Source organism: Ovis aries, chromosome 15 (assembly GCF_016772045.2).
Source record: "Ovis aries strain OAR_USU_Benz2616 breed Rambouillet chromosome 15, ARS-UI_Ramb_v3.0, whole genome shotgun sequence".
NCBI lineage: Eukaryota > Metazoa > Chordata > Mammalia > Artiodactyla > Bovidae > Ovis > Ovis aries.
In genome coordinates this window covers 52,349,168-52,361,552 of record NC_056068.1, presented here as the reverse complement: position 1 = coordinate 52,361,552, position 12,385 = coordinate 52,349,168, and the positions used below count along the sequence as shown (strand labels likewise).

Below are 12,385 nucleotides of genomic sequence, written 5' to 3'. Positions count from 1 at the left end.
ACAGAATTCCAGTAAGTTATTTAAAATCCAGGAAGTGTGGCAAATATTTAGAAAGGTCATGCAGTTGACCTCACTGCTGTAAGTATATTGCCTCTTTACAAATGGCACATAAGACAGTTTCAGAATTCCTGTGTCAAAGCAGACATCATGCCCTTCATGGTGTGCTGTTTGCCCTGGCAGCCAGACAGTCATTCATCACTAGAACAGAGCGTGCTGTGTGCTAGATGCTGTACTGGGTTCTGGGCTGTTACACGGTTAAGTATTGCTCCTCCTGATTTCAGAGCTTCCTGAAGAAGGGGAAAGAGGTATTTACAATGCACTGTGATACATCCTGTAATAGGTATTGGTGTTGTGCTACAGCAGCATAAAAATGAGAACCTTCCTCCAAGGGAAAGGCAGTCAGGTGAAGAGCAGATAGGGGCGGGGGGGCCAGGAAAAACAGAGGCTTCCCCGTGGATGTGAGATTCATCCGAGTGAAAGGTGACAAAGGATATTCCAGGAAGACAGGCAGTCCGTGCGCAGGCCTGCTGTGTGCTGTTGAGAGAGTAGGGGGAAGCCAGGGGCTGAAGTGGGCAGGGGTGGGTGTGGGAGGTGATGCGAGATGCAAGGTGAGACACAATTAGAAGCTCCAGAAGTACCACGCTGGGGAGTTTGGATCTTATCCCAAAGCCAGGGGAAGCAGTGGGACAATTTGAAATCGGAGAGCGCCCTGATCAGGCCTGCAGATTTTGAGGGAGACTTTGGCAGCAGACAGAATTGGAGGAGCAGAATAGCAAAATAATTCCATCTAAAAGCTCTTCAGACGAATCTGGAATCTTTGTACAGAAAGTTTTTGAAGCCATTAAGCTCCCCGTGAATTGGAACGATGTGTTTTCAATATCTTTGGCTTCTCCGTGAGCCAGCGGCAGCATTTGGCCTGAAGCTCCCTTTTCCTCAGGACAACTCTGTTGCTGTGGTTACAGGACAGGCGGCACACTTGGAGATGTTCATTTAATCTCCCGTGGCCAGGTCATCTGTCTGGCATCCACAGACCTTGCCACACTCCCTTCCCCCAGAAGTGTCTTGCCAGGGTTGCTGGGCCCTGTCTCGCCTTTGGCTTGCCCAGGAACAAGTCCTGGGTGTGTGTGGTAGTGGCTGCCCCACGGGAACCAAGCCACCTCAGTGGCTTGTGTTGAATTTCTCTGCTCCTGTTCACTGTCTGTTTCTCAAAAAAGAATTTCTCTGCTCTCTCATCATTCCTCCCCCATCTGCATTCTGCCCATTCTTGAAGACTCAGTTGAAACTGGACACCTCTTTTTGCTTCCTAGCCCTTACCACTTGGCCCACTTTCACAGATGCTTTCAGTAGGAGCATTTTTTCCAGAGCACTTTTTGGGGCCATCTCCAATAACCTTCCTCGTCTCAGCTCAAGAGTTTTTGTCTCCAGTTGCTTGGTATTTTCATTTATCCTGCCATTTACGTGTTGTCTGGAGTTGCTCACAGTTTTGCGAGTTAGTCCCTCATCGCCCTCAGCCAGACTGTAAGCTAGCAGGGATCATATGTTGTCCTTGAATGCCTGGCCCTGTATTATGCCTGTTGCAGCTAGAGCAATCTGCAGCCGGTCACTTGCAGCTGAGTCAAGCCATTGCTTAAACTCTTTAATGGGTCCCTTTGCTCTCAAATGATAACAAAGCCCCTTGGCCTGGCTACCGCCACCCTTTCTGCAGATGCTCCCTTACACTGACACCCCAGAAGCACTAAACGACTGTGCCTCCATGAACAGGCAGTGCTCTCACTGGCCTCCCCGCACACTCCTCTCTCCGCCAGAAGCACTCTCCCCTCGGCCTCTTTTCACCTGTGTGATTCCAGTTGTCTTTTGGGCATCCTGGGAAGCCTTCCTGTCCTTCATAAGAATGGCTGGTTGTTCCTTCCGTAACCCTGTACTTTTCCAGCAGGGCCTCACTGAATGACTTATGGTTATCCTATATTGTGTTTACAATGTCTAGCACGGTGCTTAGTCAGAGAACAACCGGTGAGTATTTGTCCCCACAAATGAATGACTTGTGGAGGCACAGTAAATAATTGTTATGCAGAGTGTATAGTGCAGTATACAGACAATTTACACAAATAATTGTGTGAATGCAGTGTGGCTCTGGAAGGGAGCGCTGGCAGAGTGGAGTGGCGATTCTGTTTTTGAACCATTGATATTGTCCCAGAAGAGCAGCAGGGACTCTCTCCTCACTATGAAGGCTCGGGAGAGGAGCTAGACAGAGGACCACACAGAGACGGTATCAGTCACTTACCAATTCTCTGCATCCTAGCATTATAGACAGAGAGGCTGAGAAGGCCTCCAGGAGTGTGTTGTTCACATGCTGCATTTTATAGCTGAGGAAACGGGTCTAGGGAAGGGGAAGAGCCTTTTCCAAGGTTCTCTACCTGGTTTAGCAGCAGGAACAGTAATATTGTTGAAGCCTCTGAGAAAGGAAAGGGTGCCCTTTGTTGCTCCATGCTCTACTCTGACTGCACATGAAGCACCAGGACTGTGTCGTTAGGCTCAAGACTGGTTCATTCACTCCTGGATGCATTTCACCAATATTTAGCACCTACTCCCTGCCTGGCCTATTCTGCACCCTCGAGATACAGCACTGAAAAAGGGCCAAGCGCTTGCCCTCATGGAGCTGACATTCTGGTGTCAGATGCAGGAGCAGACAACCTCATGTAGATACTTCTCTTTCTGTCCTTGGTACAGTATTTTTGCAATTAGAGCCTACTTTATTTAAAAGTAATTTAAAATTTCTATCCGAACATTCAGAACAAAATAGAGACATTCAGTTGAATTAGTGACTTCAGACCTGTTTGGTTGTTTTTCCCCATAACAAAGGCAGCTGCAAGCAAAACAGATTTTGGTTCTCTGTAAGGAAGGGATTTTATCTGAATTGTTCAGAAGGAGCAGGCTGTCTCTGAGGGTAGCGTGTCCTGTCATTGTCATTTAATTTGACCAACACTAAAGTCAAAGCTTAGCTGACCCAGACACTGGGATATAAAGATGAATAAGAAATAACCCTTAGGGACTTCTCGGGTGGTCCAGTGGTTACGAATCCTCCCTGCAATGCAGGGGACATGGGTTCCATCTCTGGCTGGGGAACTGAGATGATCCCACATGCCGTGAAGCAATAAACCCATGTGCCACAACTAGAGAATCTGTGTGCTGCAATGAAAGATCCCACGTGCCGCAACTGAGACCCGACACAGTCAAATAAATATTAAAAAAAAGAAACAGCCTTGTTCTTACAGAACTTTCAGTCTTGTAGATGCAAAAGGGATTAAAAATCACTTTTATTTTAGTTCCAACAGAATTTTTTGAACATTTAGTATTTACCAGATATGAAGCTCAAGTTTACTGTCAACTCTGAGTTTTTATGTCACTTATTATTATTTTATTTTCAAGATCAATAGCTATCACTAAATTAGTAGCGAGTGTAAAATATCCTTTAATTAAGGAGAAACTGGTGATTGTTAGGTTTATGCTAAGAGAGGGGAATGTCTATGCAAATGAGAGTCCTTCCCTTTGCGTGGTAACCACTTGGACTTTCTCTTACATCCTTCACACCAGTTACAGAGATCCGTGGTGGCGTCAGGTGAGAAGCAGTTACCAGTGGAGTACCGCATCAGCAAGAGGTAAGAGGGGTCCTTCCTTGGCAGGGACTCTGGTCACCCCTGCTGGCCGCCCTGGCACAGATGACTAAAGGTCAGCAGCAGTCATTCAGGTGCCATCGGAGATTCCACTGGAGAACCTATATAGTTCAGGTTTTATCTGTGCATTCTTGCTGAGAGGGAGCAATATCCACTCCCCTCACCCAAGGGCCTTTCACAGGCTGTTACCTGGTCTGAGGACTTAACTAGGAGACCATTAGGGGAAGAGCTGAAAAAGCTTCTAAGCCCTAGACCAAAAATTAAGTATGTAGTTGTTCTCCTAAGCAGGATTGCTTTTCCAGAAAGTCTGTATTCAAAATTTGACTTTACAGAATTCTAGTTCCACCTCCTGATTCATATTCAAAGTGTGACTTGCCACCACTCAGGCAAGAGGGAAGGCCAGAATCTCTGGATCTGGTGGCTTCTCTAGAGGGGAAGATCCAGCCGCATTCCCTCCCCTCCATCCCTCATCAGCCCCACTGCAGCCCTTGGTTTGCGCTCTAAGGACAGTATGGATGATACAGTAAGGGGAGGGTCCCCACCGGAGCCGTGGGAGACAGCGAGGACGTCCTTGGGGAGAGGCCAGACCTCAGGCTGGGTGGATGGTTTTTGTAGTCTGGGAACTGAAGTGAGTGATGAAAGCTTTGATTCAGAATCCTTTGGCTTAACTTACTTGGTCTGGTTTACATTAGGAAGTTATTTTCTAAGTTTGGGACCTTTTACATTAGGAAGTTATTTTCTAAGTTTTGAAAGATCCATATAACTTCAGCTTCATTGCTTTGCTAATCTTTCTGACATTGAGGTGTCAAGGGGAAAATTCCACTTTCTGTTCTGCTTTCAGGGGAAGGAGGTGGTATTCTCCTTACTTTCCAGGTAAAGAGACGGAGCCCCTCATTACCTCCCCTCAGTCACCACCCCCACCCCCAGCCACTACATTGCACTCATTTGAATTGGGGTTCTGCCCTCACAGGGCTTCCCAGTGGCTCAGATGGTAAAGAATCTGCCTACAATGTGGGAGACCAGGCTTCAGTTCCTGGGTGGGAAAGGTCTCATGGAGGAGGAAATGGCTACCCACTCCAGTGTTCTTGCCTGGGAAATCCCATGGACAGGGGAGCCTGGCGGGCTACAGTCCATGGGGTCGCAGAGTCAGATACGACTGAGTGACTAACCTTTCACTTTCTGTCCTCACAGCTTCACTAGAACTTCTCCCTCAAAGGTCACCAGTGAATTCCTAATCACTAAATTGTTTTCCTGCACAGAAACCTCCACTGACTCTTCGTTATCCACTAAGACCAGATTCCTGAACCCAGGGTCCTCAGCTTACACAACGTGCCCTGAGCCTGCTCTTCTAGCCTGATTTCCCGTTACTTCTCTCATAGACCAGATGCTTTCATGTTGATATATGTCACCCCGCCGCATCTGCACCTACACTATTTCTTCAGCCTGAAATACCCCTATGTTTTTTGTATCTATTGAAATTTTATGCACCCTTCAAAATTTGGCCTACATATCCATCTTACTGCCATGCCAGTCAAAATTAACATCTCATTCCTCTCTGCTGCTCAGGACTTTAGGGGCTGGTTCTCATTTTTCTACTTCGATTTATACTCGTTGTATTTGTGTATATTTGTGTGTCTCTTCAAATGAGCTCTTTGAACACAGAAGCTTTGTCTTGAGTACCTTTGTAAACCTTAGCTCCCACAGCATAGCACTATGCATGCACTCTATACAAAGGAATAAACAAATTAATCCATCATTTATAGACCCAGATGTGCCGGGATACTTCCCTTAAGAGCCCTCACCATCTCCCTAGGAGACGCACTGGTTTGCTTCCTTACTTCCCAGGGACCTACATTCTGATCCCAAATCCTCCACTTTATCAGAACCTCAATAAGACATTCAGGAAAAAAGACTGAACTTTGCTCTTTGGCCTTTGACCTATCATGGTTTGTCTTGGAGTAGAGCAGAACAGAGATTTTTCTGCGTTTTACAGCAATCACCAGCTTACAGCCTACAAAGCATTTTCATAAGCATAGTCTGTCATGATCTTCATAAGTCTCTGTAATAGATATTATCACCCCTGTTTGATGGATGAATGCATTTCCTGTCCTCCCTGCCTGCCTTCCTTCTGGCAGTTGACATCATTCATTCATTCACAGTTAGTCATTTCTGGCATCAGATCACTAATGCTTCAACTTGTGGTGTGTTTTAGTGCCTGGCTGAAGGACACAGTTGACCCAGTGCTGGTGACCCTTGACCATCGCATTGCTGCCCTCACGGGCCTTGATGTCCAGCCCCCCTACGCAGAGTATCTCCAGGTGGTGAACTATGGAATTGGAGGGCACTATGAGCCTCACTTTGACCATGCTACGGTAACTATGGGGTCAGTGACCATCTCCGGGGGGTAGGGAAAGAGGGTATTATTTATTTCTCTGAGGCAGAGCTCTAATAGGGCCCCCAGGGAACACTGAAATTTTAGAACAAAGGTTCATGTTCTAGGTAGATCTGAAAGTCTTAGTTTCAAGCTGATAGCTGCTGACTCATCTTTTTACTAAAACTCATTGAAAAACACTCCTACAATGACTGGATTTTATGACATGTAAATTATATCAGTTAAACTTTTCTGTAACAAAATAATATGTCTCTTTGGCAAATAATTAGGAATTCCAGTCTTATTACTTGGCATGTTTACAGAATAATTATCTGTAACATTTTATATATTATTTCACTAAAAATCTGAAGATACAATGAACCACCAGTCCTTTCACTGAAAAGTGAGAGTCACTTAGTTGTGTCTGACTCTTTGCTACCCCATGGACTGTACAGGTCAGAAGACTGGAGTCGGTAGCCTTTCCCTTCTCCAGGGGATCTTCCCAACACAGGGATCGAACCCAGGTCTCCCACATTGCAGGTGATTCTCTACCAGCTGAGCCACAAGGGAAGCCCAAGAATACTGGAGTGGGTAGCCTATACCTTCTCCAGCTGCTCTTCCTGACCTAGGAATTGAACTTGGGTCTCCTGCATTGCAGGCGGATTCTTTACCAGCTGAACTATCAGGGAAGCCTTTCACTACTAACAAGCAATTTAGTTTGATTAGTATACAATTCACTTATATGTGTATCTAATAAATTGGTAAAAGGAAAAAAAGTATACTGAGTAACTGCCAGCCAAGACAGGCACATAGGTGACCAGGTATAGCTCAAGCTCTCCGTCTGGGACTCCCCCATTTTTCTCCTCCCTGTATTGTGGTGGAATACCGGTACCTTCTGGTTGTCGCTCTGGTGCCTTCTGCATAAAATAATGATGTGTTCTATTTTTGTCTCAGTCACCAAGCAGCCCACTGTACAGAATGAACTCGGGGAACCGGGTCGCAACATTTATGATCTATGTGAGTCTTCCTCTGGAGGGACCGGGGTTTCTTAATGATTATTCCTCTCTCTTTTATTTTATGGTTTTCAAAGCAATATAAGATACTGATTTTATGTGATATTCACAGCAGAAAAAAATCTCCAGGATGTTTGTAAGTTTCATATAGCACTCTCATTAGGCACCATAGGAGGAATAAAAAAATACATGTCAGCTCCTGCCCTCAAAGAACTGACGTTATGTAGACCTAACTGTGACCTTGTCGTTGGCTGTGATTAGGATGGGAAGTAGCGTTACATGAAGGCCAGGAGATCCTGGGACCTGAACAACACAGAAAGGGGATGTGGTTCTCTTTCTTTGAGGTCCCATAGACTACTTGCTGTTTAAAAGCATGGAGCTTTTAAAGGTCCATGATGAGGTCGTGGAGCTGTGAGGGTAAGAGAGGAGAGAAATGAAGCAGCTGAGATTATGAGAAGGAAGAACAGAGATGCCTACAGAGAAATTCAGTAAGTGTGGCTTTCTCATATGTAATGAAAATTTTCTTATCTCCTTATAAAGTCTTCAGTTAACTCTACATTACACCCCCTTAAAACAGTAAATTGGCCTCTTCTCCTAGTTTCTGATCTGACCCTATCGAATTTGGACCCGGTCTTTATTATCTCACCGGTCCTCTTCCTGTCAGATCATGTGGTTTTGCCTCCTTCTCTTTGGACAAGTCATAATATCAGTCATCTGTCCTTTAAAGCATAAGAGGTGTATTATAATGTTAAATATAAATGCTCTACATTACGGCCTAGGATGAGGGCCTGGTTTCAGGCTCGTTAAAGTAGCAGACACCCCAGCCTAGCACCCCCCCTTTCCTTAGCCCTGTATCTGGTCTCCACGGTGCAGCCAAGAAAGGACAGACGCCAGCACTCTATAGTCTTATTGCTGGCAATCCCAACGTGGCTTTTTTCACATGGCTCGGTTTTCACTTTCTGCAAAACTGGAAAGCTGCCACTGCCAGTGGTGTCTGGCCTCTTGTGGTCATTCTGAACATTCTGATCAGGAGGAGGGATGGCTGATGTCAGCTCTCCGGGCAGGGCACATGGCTTGGATCAGCAGCTAGTGCATCTCTGGTTGATGACTCAAGCTGGCATGGGAGGTCACAGACGTCCAGGGGCCACAATCTCTCTGTTCTTTATCCCCCTAGTGTCTTCTGCAGCTGACTCCCTGACTACAGAGGCCTGGTTACCATGGTAAGGATAGCACAGATGCAGGAGTCCAGCAGTTTTAAATGGCAAATGCAAGTGTGTCTGTGTTTGGATTTTAAGCCTCTGATACACAGTGGAATGGCATGTGTTTGGATTTGGAGTCAGTTGGCCTGATTCAGGTTCTGCCACTTAACATATGGCCTCAGCACAACTCACAAGTCTCTGAGCTTGTTTTCTTGCTCTGCACCTCCTCACAGGGCTGTCAGGAGGACCTGATGAAGTCAGGTGAGGGGATATCTCTCTGTGAAGTTTCATACAGTATATTTTTATCGTTCTATCCTAGAAAGCAAGTATAGGATTCCATGAAAGGGACTGTGGGACCTAGGAAACGATAGCTTATTCCCAGTTCTTTCATCTTCAGATTAGGGTTAAGACCATCATAAACATTTCTGAAGACAAGAGATAAGGTTTGTGGAGAATATAAGAATAATATTATAGGGGGAAAATAATCTTTAAGAAGTAGAGGATTGAGTTGAAATCAGGTTAGTGATTTTCTGCTCAGACTGGATATAAGATCAGTCCCAGTACAAAGCAGTGGAAGGTTTACAGAGGGAAGATTTCCCTGCCCTCCACCAAGCTCACAATCCATGCCCTGCTCTGGAGCCTCTCTGCACACTGATCCAATTCTCTTCAATCTGTTGTTTGAGTCCTTCCACCCCACTGTGCTATGACAACACAGGTAGTGTGCAAGAGTGCCGTATAGTGGTTACCAGCAGGGTCTTTGTAGTCAGATAGCATTGGCTCAGCTCCAGTCCTGGCTTGGAGTTATGTGACCTTTTGTAAACCACTCAGTCTCTCTGAGACTTGGCTTCCTTATCCCTAGACTGTGAATAACAGCAGTCCTATCTAAGGATGATATATTTGTTGTGAGGAATAAGGACTTAGTATGATGCCTAACATACGGTCATTGCTCAATAAATGTCAACTATTATAAAGTGGTTTTTTTTTTCCTGAATGGTAAGATGATGAATAATATAAAGTATTTTAAAGTATTTTCCAGTATTTTTCAAAGTGTTTAGGTTGTGTATTCTTTGAAAATCAGTAAAAAACTCTTCAAATTAAGTAAACATATCTATAATTCTAGAATATACCAGTGGTGAAGCTCTTTAGCTGAGGTTACCTGGAGAGGGTCTGAGTGATCTGGGTAAGACATAAGACACCAAAGGGGCAATCAGTAGTTCCTATGAAGCCCAGCTTTCAAAACAGCAAGTGTTCTGTAAGCCATTGGTCATGATGCATTACTAGGCTGTGAAATCAATTTAGTGGATCTGGTCAGCATTTAAGAAATCTGAACTAGAAGAGAATAAAATAAAATGGAAAATAACAGACAGTATCTCATGTAGTAAGAATGTTCTATGAAACTTAGGGACATGTCTGTGTGTCTTGGGCTGTGATATAAACTAAATTTCTTCCTGAGGGTCTCAAAGTTTGGACCTACTCATGGTAACCCTCAATAAGGATGTTAGCTGGAAGGATAAGGATGTTAGCTGGAAGGGTAAAGAAAGGGGGGATTTCTAAACGTTGTCCTCTCGTGGCCATGCAGGCAAACACTGATGCCACTGAGTAGGCTGTCTTCATTCCTAAATTGGGTGATTGTCTTTCCATAAGTATTGCTCCTAGAGTCGAAAGAGGGGCACACAGCAGGGAAATTTATGCAGAAATGACATCATATGTCACAGGGAGCAGAGTAAGGCAGTCGGGCTACTTCAGCTCTGGCTTTCCCTCTGGCCTTGTAGTTGAGCTCGGTGGAAGCCGGAGGAGCCACAGCCTTCATCTACGGCAACTTCAGCGTTCCTGTGGTCAAGGTAAGTGTGGGTCTGATGCCAACGGGTGATTTTTAGGATTGTTCAAACTAACACCTCAACTTTCGTGCTGTCTGTGCTTGCACGCCTGTCCTGGGAGGGGCCAAAAGAGAGGTCTTTCTTGATTTCCAGAATCAAAGATAGTTCCTCAGTTTTCTTGACTACTGCATTTACTTGTATCTCTATTTATTTAAATTTTATTTACACTTGTATTACAAGTAGATGCCTTCCTATTACAGTAGAACTCCTCAAAGGTGAGAAATCTTTTATTCCTCTTCAGAATCTCAGCAACAACTGGTCCCTTCAATCATTCTTTCAGTAAATACTGGGGACTAGAGGCACTCAGAGTACAGAGGAAAGGTCATAGTCCTTGCCTCCAGGAGCTCACCGAGAGGTTAACAGGCAGTAATGGAATATACTGCAAGAAGAGCTAAAAAGTCAAGCAAGGCATTAAAGGAGGGCCAATGTGGTAAGAGGTTTACTTAATGAATGAGTATCTCCCCCAAATTTCAGAGCAATCAATCAGTCAATCAGGGATGACAGCCCTTAATTACTTCAGGAATGAAATGAAGACAAATAATTGAGATCGTGCCTTCTAGCACTTAGCACAGTGCCCAGCACATCCTAAGCATTCAATAAGTAAATGCCGGGTGTTTAGCAAAATTCAGCGGTTTGGCCAGGGATAAAGTAAGTGTATAGGAGAGAAATCTGAGTATAAGAGGTAGAAAGAATAGAAGATTTGGAGTCAGAACACTTGGGTTTGAGTTCTGACATTGATCCTCCTTAGTTACATTATTTAAAGCCCCTAAGCCTCAACTTCCTTTCTGCTAAGGTGGAAATGACAATGATGCCTGCTTCCTGGGGGTGTTATTAGGAAGTGCCTAAGAAAGGCTAAGCATCAGAATGAAGTTCTTAGTTGTGTGAGGAATATTTTGCTCCCCCTTGTGCTTTTTGTTGAGTGCCTGGCCTCAGTGATCCCGTGACACCCTGTGCTCCCCTTTCCCCTGACACCTGTCAGTCTCCTCCTGGTTTGTTTTTATGTCTCTCTCCCACGAGACTATGAGCTCCCTGAGAGCAGAATTGATCATGATTTGTCTCTGCATCCACAGGGTCTGGAGAAGGGCAGGGCCCTGTCAGTAAGGCATCAGTGAATGAGTCAATGGCAACTTGTCTACCATTTTGTGCCATTTTATGTATTCCTTGCCCCCATCTGCATGGACGGTTTTCTTGGTTAATGACATGTATGCATTTGTCCTCAGTCAGGTGCTTCCCTAGCACTGAGACTCTGGGCTGACCTTGCCTGGGGCGGGGTCTGCTTCTTTCAGAATGCAGCTCTATTTTGGTGGAACCTGCACAGGAGTGGTGAAGGGGATGGTGACACACTTCATGCTGCCTGCCCTGTCCTGGTAGGAGATAAATGGGGTAAGGCCTGCCTTTCTGGGCATGGGAAAGGGGTGAGGGGTTCAGGGGAAAGTGAAATCGGGGTTGGATAGAACATAACATAGCCTGTCATTCCAAAAGCTTCGTAACAGGGACTTCCCTGGTGGCCCAGTGGTTAAAACTCTGAGCTTCCATTGCAGGGGCCCTGGATTTGATCCCTGGTCTGGGAACTAAGATCCCACATACTGTGTGGCAAAAAGAAATAAAGAAGAAAATTTCTTGAACTGAATAAAAATGAAAAAACAACAAATTAACTTTAAAAAAATTAAATGGAAAATAGCAAAATTAGGGGAAAAAAAGCTTCATAGCAATGTCACATTATACTGAGGTGATCAGATTCTGGGCTAGTGGCCACCAGTACCTTAGGAACCCATAAAGGGGAGGCTTCTGTCCTATAGCCAGTGTCAGTAAAAGTTGACTGGCCTGACCAGACAGGCCTGATTCCTCAGGACAGCTAAAGAAGAATCAGTGCAAAGTCCCACTCCTCTGTTCCAAGGAGAAAACCATCAGGTGCTTTCCCATAAGGAGAGGTCAAAGAAAGATAAGTAAGGGACACACGCACATCATACATGTGTCCACGAGAACTTAGCTCTTAAGACAGAAACAGTAGAAGAGGGACTCTTGTGCTGAGGTGGACCTGACCAGGGAGGGTCCATGCCTTTTCTCTCACTACCCTGAAATGGTACCCTGTGGGAGGAGGGGCTTTCAGGAGCTACATGAAGGGGAAATGACCACAGTACCCATGGGTTTGAAAATTAAGTCTCTAGTAGATAGGACCTGTGGGGATTTTTTCCAGGGACCACTGCCCTTCTTGCTCTTTATTGCTACTGGAAGCAACATCTTGTAGTCTGTG

The 12,385-nt window shown here is 45.1% G+C and overlaps 1 protein-coding gene across 6 annotated transcripts in view; it reads left to right on the top strand.

The window, feature by feature from the left end:
* Positions 1-12,385, top strand: part of P4HA3 (prolyl 4-hydroxylase subunit alpha 3) — a 77,887-nt gene that overhangs the window by 50,622 nt on the left and 14,880 nt on the right. For 3 of the 6 annotated variants that reach the window (XM_042232757.2, XM_027979531.2, XM_027979532.3), the window contains 5 exons: positions 3,592-3,656; positions 5,884-6,043; positions 6,997-7,059; positions 10,027-10,095; positions 11,418-11,498. In XM_042232757.2, coding sequence (XP_042088691.1) covers positions 3,592-3,656; positions 5,884-6,043; positions 6,997-7,059; positions 10,027-10,095; positions 11,418-11,498 — 438 coding nt within the window. Of the gene's footprint in view, positions 1-3,591; positions 3,657-5,883; positions 6,044-6,996; positions 7,060-10,026; positions 10,096-11,417; positions 11,515-12,385 lie in introns of all 6 variants that reach the window. The other 3 variants (XM_060400017.1, XM_060400016.1, XM_060400018.1) reach the window with 1 other exon arrangement.